General features: G+C 23.6%; 1 protein-coding gene across 1 annotated transcript in view; it reads right to left on the bottom strand.

Moving 5' to 3' along the window:
- Positions 1-2433: 2433 nt before the first annotated feature.
- The window catches only part of LOC134837883 (uncharacterized), a 52998-nt gene continuing 44452 nt past the window's right edge, over positions 2434-10979 (bottom strand). Inside the window, exons 7-9 of the mRNA XM_063853275.1 lie at positions 9082-9259; positions 8870-9015; positions 2434-2636 (exon numbers count right to left, since the gene is read on the bottom strand). Of these exons, the coding sequence (XP_063709345.1) occupies positions 2434-2636; positions 8870-9015; positions 9082-9259 (527 nt within the window). The remainder of the gene's footprint in view (positions 2637-8869; positions 9016-9081; positions 9260-10979) is intronic.

Below are 10979 nucleotides of genomic sequence, written 5' to 3'. Positions count from 1 at the left end.
ATCACAGCAAACTTCGCATCAATTTACGATACGACGGGCCGGAGAAAGAAATATGCAAAAGACGGAAAAGATGATAAGCCAATATTAACCTTTTCCGTTTTGTGCCGCGTTACTTAACTGTCGTTTAGCGTTCAACGGGAAATGAAGAAAGAAAGCAAACGAAATGGTCGCGCCCAGAGTTTGCTTTCTGTTCCTTTTTTTTTTCTTCGTCGTTGTCTATGGCTCAAAACGTATATTTTCATGACATCTTTATTTTTATTATTATTATTTGTGAAATGAATGGCTCGCACAGAAAAGAGGAAAAAAATATGGAAAAAGGGAAAAAATTGTGTAAAACAGAAGGTGTTCATTATTATACCGGAAAAGAGATATTATCACACCTCGTGTTTGTCTTATGAGTTTGTCTTCAGCGTCGTTTCGCGTGAAAATTTCCGCTGAAAAAAACACGGAAAAAGTGTCGTTTATCTGATTGACGATAAAATAAATGTTGATTAACACAATGTGGAAATTATTCTTCCGGTTATGCAAAAGTTTTTAATTAACGATGATTATGGAGTTGTTACAGGAACAAGTTTACGAGATTTTTTTTTACTTTAAAAACGAAATATTAAAGTTCTTGTGAAACGAGTAATTTTTAGATTATTTTAAATATTTTCTTGTTTGAAAAAAATTAAAAAAAGAAAAATTTTAAAAAATTAAATTAAATTAAATTAATATAAAAAAATTAAATAAAAAATTTTAATTTAATTTTAAAAAATTTTTCTTTTTGTAATTTGAAAATATTAAAATAAAAAAAAATTATTAAAAAAAAATAAATAAATAATTTATTTTTAAAAATAAATTAAAAAAATTAAAATAAAAATTATTAAAAATAAATTTTAATTATTGAAAAGATATTTTTTTAAAAAATTAATTAAATTTTTATTTTTTTTAAATTTAATATCATTTATTTAACTCTACAATACTTTTAAAAATTTATTATTTTTTATTTTTTAATATTTTTTTCAATTAAATTTTTATTTTTTTTTTAATTAAAAGGTTTTAAAATAAAATAATTTATTAATTTAATTTAAAAAAAAAAATAATTCAAAAAAAAAAATTAATTTATCAAAAAAAAAAAAATTAAATTTAAAAAAAAAAAATTAAAAATAAATCTTACCTCTTTAAATTCCATATGCCTTATAAATGATGCAAAAAAAACATTTTTTCTATATTTTTCAGCAAAAACTTCCTTTATTATAATAATAAACGTTCGCTATACTCTTATATTTTATATACAAATACATTTATAAATAATCCATAAACTAAAAATTATTAAATTTATAAAAAAAATTAAATTTAAACATTTTTTTTATTTGAATCAGTCTCTTACTAACTAACTAACTTACTCTTCATTTATCTTGTTTCTGTATAGTCTCGGTAATAAAATCTTCACTTTATTCATTAAAAACACTGTTGTTCTCTCTTATATAATTAAATAAACTTTTCTATATTTTTTTTGTTTCTGTAAAATTTTCCCTATTAAATTTCTCATTCTGGTTCTTTTTTTCTAATAAATATTTTTTTTTCAACATTATTTTATTATCCAGACTCACACTAACTATTTTTCTTTATATTTACAGGTCCTATTCGTAGCACTATCTTCATTAATAATTTTTTTATGTATAATTGTTGGGTTTTTATTTAAAAAAAAATTTAAAAAATAAATTAAAATAATAATTAAATTTTCTTTTCATAAAAAAAATCAAAATTAATTCTAAAATAAATTTAAATGTTTTTTCTTCTTTATTTTAATGTATTAAAAAATACATTTACAAATTTTCTTCAATTTTATTCATTTCTATATTTTTTTTCTTTTAATTTATTCATTATACATAATTATTATTTTAATTATTAATATTAATTATTTACACTTAGAGTAATTTTTCTTTTAACTATAATTTTTTCTTCTTTGAATATTTTTATTTTTTTGTCATTTTAATAAAATTCTCGTATAATTTCTTGAGTGCGAAAAAAAAATTATTTTTTTCGTTTGTGTCAGTTCTGTTTATTGTCCACATTTTTTATAGCTGTTTACTTTCCGTTTTTCTTTAAACTTTGTTGCAGTTTTGATGTAAATATATTTTTTTCTCTTTTGATTAAATTCTTTCGTTCGTTTTCTTTTGATATTCTTTGTCAAAAGATGATTTCTGCATAAATTTAATTTGTTTTATTTTATTCCCGCACGTTTAGCAAACAAGAAAAAGACTTTCCAGAAAATCTCACAAAATAAATTGCGCCAATTCTTACAAAATTTTGCATAGCAAAACATTTTTTTACGTTTATGTACAAAAAACAAACATTTTCATAGCATATCTGCAACGTGTGTGTGTTTAATTTAGCAAATTGACAAAATAACTAAAAACCAAAAATTCATTATTTATATATATTTATTCACCTAACGGCTGTGCTCTGCATTGACGACGGCACTGCATGTGTTCGTGAGGCTCGTATTGATTTCGCTGCTGTACTTGCTACAAAGTTGCTATTTGACACAAATAAAATAATTGTTATGAATAAGGCTGCCAACTGATGGAAATTCTGTCTGGCGAACGTGTGAATCGATTGGCTGCTACTGCTGTGATGGAGTTCAGCGAGACTTTCTGTAAAAAAAAAATTTAAAAAAATAAATTAGAAAATTAATTAATTTTTTTTACAAAAAATTGAAAAATATTGTTTAATTAATTTTTTGTATAAATAAATTTAACTAAAATTTAATAATTTCAATTATTTATTAATATTATTTAAATAAATTATTTATTAATATTTATATTTATTATTTAAAAATTCTTTAAAAAATCAAAAAAAAAATTAAATAGAATTATTTAGTAATGAAATTAAAAAATAATTTTAAAAAAAAATAAAAAATTAATTTGAAAATAAAATATGATATCGTATAAAACATTTAAAAAATTATAAAATGTTGAAAAAATTTTAACAAACATAAAAAAAATAATTTTATAAAAATTTAATTAGTTTTTAAATTATTAATTCTTGTATATTTTATTTTTATTATTCATTTATTTATTTTTTTTATTATGATTTTTTGAAAAGTTTGTAATAAAAAAGTATTGAGAGATATTAAAAAAGCTTATATTTTTTTCCAAATGATAAATATTAAAAAATAAATAAAAAAAATTGATAATAAACAAAAATATATTAATAATAAAATTATTTTAATTTTTAAAAAAATAAAATTTTAACCAAAGAAATTTTTCATTTAAAAAAAGTGAAGCCTAATTTTATTTTTAATTTCTAAAATTAACTCTAACAAAAATAAAATATGATATTTTAATTCTTCAATTTAAGCCTCGAAGTTACAAAAAAAACTTCCCTCTTTTTTCAACAAAACAAAAAAATAACTCATAATAAACTTTAAGGGCTTTCTGACTTTTTTTCGAATAAATATTCGAGTGACTTCGAATTAACACAGACATGTTAATATCTTCCTCTTTGTCGCACGTTTTTGTTTCGAATTTTTATTTCGCCTTACAAAAAAAAACGACATTTCCTGATGTACAAAACTTTTTTTTGCCTCAAAAAAAAAAAACAAGCCGATTGTTGCTCGTTTCACAGTTTTTTTTTTCGCTCGCTTCTTCTTCATGCAAATAGGACAGGCGCAAAAAATCCTTTTGCACAATAAATTTTTCATGAGGATCGTTTAAGTCAAGGTAAAAACAATAATAATAAAGGGTGTTGTACACGTGAAAAAACAACACACACACACACAAATCTGAATAAATTGGGACAGAATTCGCCTTTTTTTGCCTTGCTCGGTTACTTACTCGGAGAAGCTAAAAAAACGAAAAAAAAGTACGAACATTGACGTAGGAAGTGTTTTATGAATATTAAAAATTTTCACAATATAAAGGAGTTTTTTTGTATAAAAAAAATATTTTTTTCGCCCATATTTCATGCCAACTGTCAAAAGAAATTTGTTTTGGCTTTTAAGACGACAAAGTGTCTGTTTTGGGTGAAAATCTGATTTGCATGAAAAAAATAACCGCAGTAAAAGCTTATTATTATGAACGGCAGTCAATAACATCACTCCAATTTTAATTTCATTAATTGAAGGTAATTACCGTTCATTTAATTATGAATAATGATGTTAATAGGTTCATGTTTTAATTTTTGGATTTTTCGGATGATAAGTCAGATCAGCGTGTCATTAAATTTTTCTGCAGTAATTAATTCATGCCATTTATTTTGGTTTTATGCGTAATTTTTTTAAAAAACAATATTATTTTCGGTTTTATGTTTTCAAATCAAAAAATTTAAATTAGATTTTATTTTTAAATTTCCACGTGTTTCAGTTCCTTCATGTGTAAGTTTTTTGTTTTGTTTTTCGAACACAAAATCGAAATCCCCATTTTTAGAAAAAAAAAACAAATAAATCGTTCCAACATATATCATCGCTTACACTTTATGCATATTTCCTCTAATATGCCTCCATGCTAAAAATATCGGCTTGCGTTTTTCCGATATATACAATTTTTGTGAAATATGATACAAATATACAAGTTAATTTATTTCCTATTCCACTCTCCGCAACTATTACTTAGCTTACACACGAAAAAAAATGTTTAGAATAGTGCTGCATGTACAAATAAAATGAATTTCGCCGAACAAGGAAGCGATAAAACAAAAAAAATGTAACAAACAGACGCAGAAACGAGGTTAGATAAATTTTTTTCTACATAAAAATTCCATTTGGAAATCGACACTTTTAATATCAGAAATTTATGAAAAAAATGCTATGATGCCTGAATTTTGTGATGATTTATTTTTTCAACTGAAAATTGGGAAAAAAATTTTTTCATTTAGTAAAATTAAATTTTTTTTTCGTTGAAAAATATTTTTTTAATTGGAAATTTAATTTTAAAAATATTAAAATTAATTTTTATTTAATTTAAATGAACAAAGGAAATTTCTCATTAACGCGCAAACAATGAATAAAACAATAATTACAACGCGGCAATAAATTCTCATGAACGTATCTTTGCCAAATAATAATCATGAATTCATAATTAACAACTTTTAATTGCCGAAAAATTGATGAAATCATTTGATAACGTTCCAATATGATCGTCATAAATCAAATTTCACGAGAATTTTAATCAGATTTCTGTTTTTATGGACAAATTTTGGTGAAATTTATCATTACAATTAACAAAAATCTCCTTTTACGAGGGTTTTCGCCGGATCCAAAAGCAGTAAAGCCTCAAAAGGAAGCCCATTAAACCGAAATATAATTAAAATTAGGCCATTAACATGAAAAACATCATCTCAGGTCTCGAAAATTATTTCATCGCAACAAACCACATTTACAGTTTCGGGATTATTGCTCTTGAAAAAGACATATTTCATGTATTTTGTGTTGTCTCGACTGTAAAAAGGGCTACACGAGGATAGATTAATACTAATTCAGTCGCATGCCATCATCATCGTAATTGGGTTCGGTTTTGTCCTCGTTTCTCATTGAAATTCTCTTTAAAACGAATAAATTTCTGCCAAAATATTCTCTTTGTCCATTTTTGGCCCACACATTTAGTAAATGTGCATCCCACAAAAAAATTAGAGAGGAAAATTTTCTCTCACGAAGATTCCGAAAAATATTTATTTTGACATTTTAAAATATTTTCACAGACATTTTCGACATAATTTGTTTTTATTTATCCATTAAATGTTTTTTTTCTGCATAAAATGTTCCTACTTCAAATTTTCTCGCTTTATTATTTTATTTTTGTTATTGCTAATATCACACATGTTGGTTTGTGTGTGCGCTCTAAAAATGTTACTTTGATTTATGAGAGGCATTAAATGGGATTTTAGCTTTTGAGGCTTTCGATTAAAACAAACATTTTCGTTCGACTCTTTTGAAAAACAGGAATTTTCATAAAGTAATATGGGATTTTTGATGCAAAAACTGTTTTCGGGGAAAATTGAATGTGTTTTGATTGAAATATTTAGTTCTTTGGTAAAAGTAGAGAATTTATCAATTAAAAAATATTTTGTCAGATGGAATTTATTTTATTTGAAGAATTATGGAAAAAGGTTTTAAAATTATTCCTTTTGAAGATTTTTTAATAAATATTTCGTCATAAAATTATTAAAAGCCAAAAATAAATAAAATCTTTTAAAATAAAAAATTTCGTTAAATTGAAATTTTTATTTATAACTTTTAAATTATTGAATTTATTTTTTTAAATAAATAATAATTTTTAATTAAATTAATTTTAATATCTTTTAAATTAATTATTTAATTTTAAAATTTTAAATTAAAATTAAAATTTGTTGATTAAAAAAAAAATCAAATTAATAAAATTAAAATAATTTAAAAAATTTTTAATTTAATTTTTTATTTATTTAATTATTTTTTTTGATTTTAAAATTTTTAAATTTTATTTTAATTTTTTTTAAATTAAAAAAAATTTAAATTTATAATAAAATTTTTAAAAATTTTATTAAATAAAAATTTTAATTTTTTTTTCAGTTAAATTTTATAATTAAATTTAAAATTTTATTTAATTAAATTATTTTAAAATTTTAATTTTTTTAAATTTTTTTAAAATTTTAAAAAAAATTAATTTAGTTTTAAAAAAAAAATTTTAATTAATTAATTTTAATTTGTTTTTTTAATTCATTTAATTTTTTTAATTAAAAAAAATGAATTAAATCAAAAATTTTTTCTTATCAAATTTAACATTAAAATAAAAATTTTTTTGAACCTCAAAATTCAAATTAATTATTTATTTTTATTTTTTAGAATTTTAAATTATTTTTTTCTCAGATTTAAAAAAAAATAAAAAGACTTGGATAAAATTGCCTATTACAATTTTTTAATAAAAATGAAAATATTACTTTGTAATAAAATACCTCAAGATCTTTTACTTTACTCAATATCGAAACAAATAAATATTGAAATAGAAACCTTTTCTTACATTACAATATTCTTGCAAGTTTTGCAGGTGTTTTTACAAAGTATTACAACTACGTGCTTTCTTACATCAAACGTGCCAGAATTGATTATTTAACAATAAAAATTGATAAATGTAAGAGAAATGTTTACGCAAGCATTTCATAGAACAACATTTTCAAAAGAAAGAAAAAAAAGCATTAAAAGGAGACGCCCATTACTTTTTAACAACATCATCATCGCAAATTCAATTAATTCTCCGTGTTTAATTTATTGCAAACTTTCATCTCAATTCCATAAATATTTAAGTGAGCATAAAATAAACAATCAAATCCACTTATTACATTTTTTTGTTTCTGCGTTATAATTTGAAAAAAAAATGTAAAAAAATAATTTAATGAAGTTTCGGGGCTAAGCACGTGATGACCATTCTTGGCGAGGCACAAAATATTTGAAATGGAGAAAAATATATTAATTCAATAGCGTTTTTTCCATACGGTTCACTGAATAATTTCCACATAATTCATACAACTTTTTGTTGATTATATTCTTCGGCTTGGACCCGTTTTTACGTCGTTGTTGTTGTTGCTCTGAATTCAATTGGATATTGAACTACACACAAACTCTTAAAATCAAGCTTTAATGGACAAGTTCTTTGCTATGGCAGGCAAGAAAATTGGAAAAATGGGAATTTAATCGAAAGCACTTGGATACATTTCGCCACTCCTTCAAGAAAAGAAGAATCTGTTATCGGTCGATATAATTGTTATGTGATATGGCGTGTGTATCGAAAGAAGAGGAATAAAGCGATGGGAATTTTATATGCTTCAGTAACAATGTTCTCTTTATTAATATTTTTTACTTCGTTTCAGCGTTGTTTGAGAAAAAAATAGTTTTATTTTTGGTCTGTCTCATTTTGTTAGAAAATTGTAAAAATCAAGATCTAAACAGATCATGAGAACAAAGCAGATCAAGAGATCTTAACAGATCAAAACAGATCATAAGATTTTAACAGATCAAGAGATCAAAACAGATCAAAAGATCTTAACAGATCAAAAGATCTTAACAGATCAAAAGATCTTAACAGATCAATAGATCAAAACAGATCAAAAGATCTTAACAGATCAAAAGATCTTAACAGATCAATAGATCAAAACAGATCAAAAGATCTTAACAGATCAAAAGATCTTAACAGATCAAAAGATCTTAACAGATCAAAAGATCTTAACAGATCAAAAGATTTTAACGGATCAAAAGATCTTAACAGATCAAAAGATCTTAACAGATCAAACGATCATAAGATCTAAAAATGCGCTTATGTTCAATTTTTAATCTAACGACAACTTCTCACAAATATCTCGTCCTTTCCTAACCTCACACAAGCTTTATTTATATTTTATTTACATCGCCATCAAACCACATGCAACGTTTGTCTGCATCTCGTCCATTGTCCCTTCCACAATATTAAAGATCTCTTTTATAATTGTCCACTTCATTAGTTTTTTTCTCTTTCATTTTTATTTTTCGGTATCAGGGACGGGAACAACTTTATTTCTCGCCATCATGGCATTATGTTTTCTCATCCCTGACACGCCAGCTTTATTATTTACAGCATCCCATTTCATCCGTTTTATATTATTTTATCATTATTAATAATAGAACTAAAGTGGTTTTGTGTTTTTTTTTGTGTGTTCGCTTTTCTCGGTTCTCCAATATATTGTTTTACGTCATGGATTATTTTTAACCACAGCTTCGATATACCATTATTTTATTAATAAATAAAAGGCTTTGGCGATTTTAGCTGCCAGCCATTAAAGGACAAACTCAGTGAACTGTTAATTTTTAATTTCTTTGAATTGTTCTCAAATTATTAAACAAAAAAATGAATCGAAAAAAATAAATCATCGTGAAATCAGGACTTACCGTTTAATACGTGAACTGTCACTGTGTAATACTGATGCGGGCCAATGGAACACGTATAGTTGCCGGAATCTGATTGATTTACTTTCGCAACGAATAACGTTGAGTTGGCACCGAAATCTTTCAGGTCGGTTTTAACACTGAAAATTTATTATTTTTATTTATTTAATTGAACAAAAATTAATTAATAAGAAGAAGAAACTCACTTGATTCCGCCTCTTGTCAAGTCGTAATTTAATATTGTGCTGCCATGCATCCAAAAAACGACGGAAGATGTCATCGAGATGTGTCGAACAATGCATGCTAATTTTATTGTAGAGTCTACTTGAACATATTTGTCCAGCAGAGCGTTACCTTTCTCGTCGACAATGAGTATTTTTGGGTCTGTAAGGAGAGAAAATTTAATTTTACCGATGAATGCGCCTTGTCAAAACGATCGTAAATTTAATAACAATAAACAAAGAGGTTGTTTTTCTTTTTTTTTTGTCAAGAGTCCTACAAATGTTCCGTAAATAAATATAATCAACAAATAAGAACGTGAGCAACGAACATATGATGGGCAAGACAATTTTTTTTATATATTTTATTTTTTATTATTTTTTCTGAAACGCATTTCGATGAAAAAATTTGTTTTTATGCAGACATGAAGTACCTATTTAATTTTTTTTAAATAGTTAAAAATTTTTAAAAAATATATTGAGATTTTTTTTTTCAAATATAATTTTTTTTATTTAATTTAATTTAAATAATTAATTCAAGTTAAATTTTTATTTTTTTAATTATTTGTTAAAAAAATAGAAAAACAAAACTTTGAATAAGAAGAAAAATAATTTTAAATACATTTTTTTTATTTTTTTTTAATTCAAAAATTAAAAAAAAAAAAAAATTTTTTATTTTATTTTTTTTTTAATTATTAAATTAATTTAAATTAAATATTTATTTTTTTTAATTATTTGTTAAAAACAAAAAAATAAAAAAAATTTTGATTAAGAAAAAAAAATAATTTTTAAATATTTTATTATTTTTTTTAATTCAAAAATTTGAAAGATTTTTTTTTTAAATTTATTAAACTGAGAAAAAAAAATTAAAAATGTGCATTGGGCAAAAAATTTCAGTGCAATATTTTTTTTTAGAAATTTTCAATGAATTTCAGAAGTTTAAAATTAAAAAAAAAATAAAATTCATGAATATTTAATTAATTATCTAAAATAAAAAAAAATTTAGACCACAAAAATTTTCAATTTTGATTGAGAAAAATATTTAAAATGTAAACTGGGCTAAAATTTTTATTTATTAAAATTTTGTTAAAAAGTTTGTATTTTCTTACATTAGGTAAAAAAATTAACGCTTTACTTTAAAATTTTATTGATGACAACTTTCAGCAAAAATTTTTCTTGATTTTCTGAGTAATAGAGTGTCCGATGCCCATGAACTCGAACATACACGCGACAAGCCATATAATACAGTTGAATGGATTTGATTGGATTTCTTTCGTAATTTTATTATTATTACATAAATATTTGTGTGTGTCGTGGCTTTGTTGCTTTGAATCTCTCGAACGGTCAAGGTACATGAATTTTTCCATTTAAGAGAACGTTAAATGGCACCGCAAGGACAGCACATATATTACGCAACACACGAAAAACGATGAAAGTCCCCCTAATCGAGTTATTATGATAATTTCATCTTCTTGTCGAACGTGGATGGATCGCAGAAAAACAATTTTCCTGAAGTTGATGAGAACATTAATTTTCTTCCTCTTTTTTTATTAAATAAATGTTTGGATAAATGTTTGTTTTGAGCAAAATTTCTCGTTACAAGTTCATTTTAAACGTTGTAAAGTCGTTTGTGGTGCGATGAGAAATTCTATCAAATGTTAAATGGAGTGCATAGAAAAGTTTCGATAGAATTTCCGCGACATCGGATAATTTTCAGTCAACATTCACATGCCAACGCAGAGACACCCAGAGAGACAAAAACCACTTAATTTATAACACAATGTTATAAATTTTATCGTTAAACTTTGTCAAGCAGCCCGCAATGCCTTTCTAAATGTATGCATAAATGGTAATTTGTAAGAGTATCGGTTCGAGTCGTGTAAGCC

This window comes from Culicoides brevitarsis, chromosome 1, assembly GCF_036172545.1.
Source record: "Culicoides brevitarsis isolate CSIRO-B50_1 chromosome 1, AGI_CSIRO_Cbre_v1, whole genome shotgun sequence".
Lineage (NCBI taxonomy): Eukaryota > Metazoa > Arthropoda > Insecta > Diptera > Ceratopogonidae > Culicoides > Culicoides brevitarsis.
Note: the sequence above shows the minus strand (reverse complement) of the source record. Positions and strands in the feature narration are given on the sequence as shown.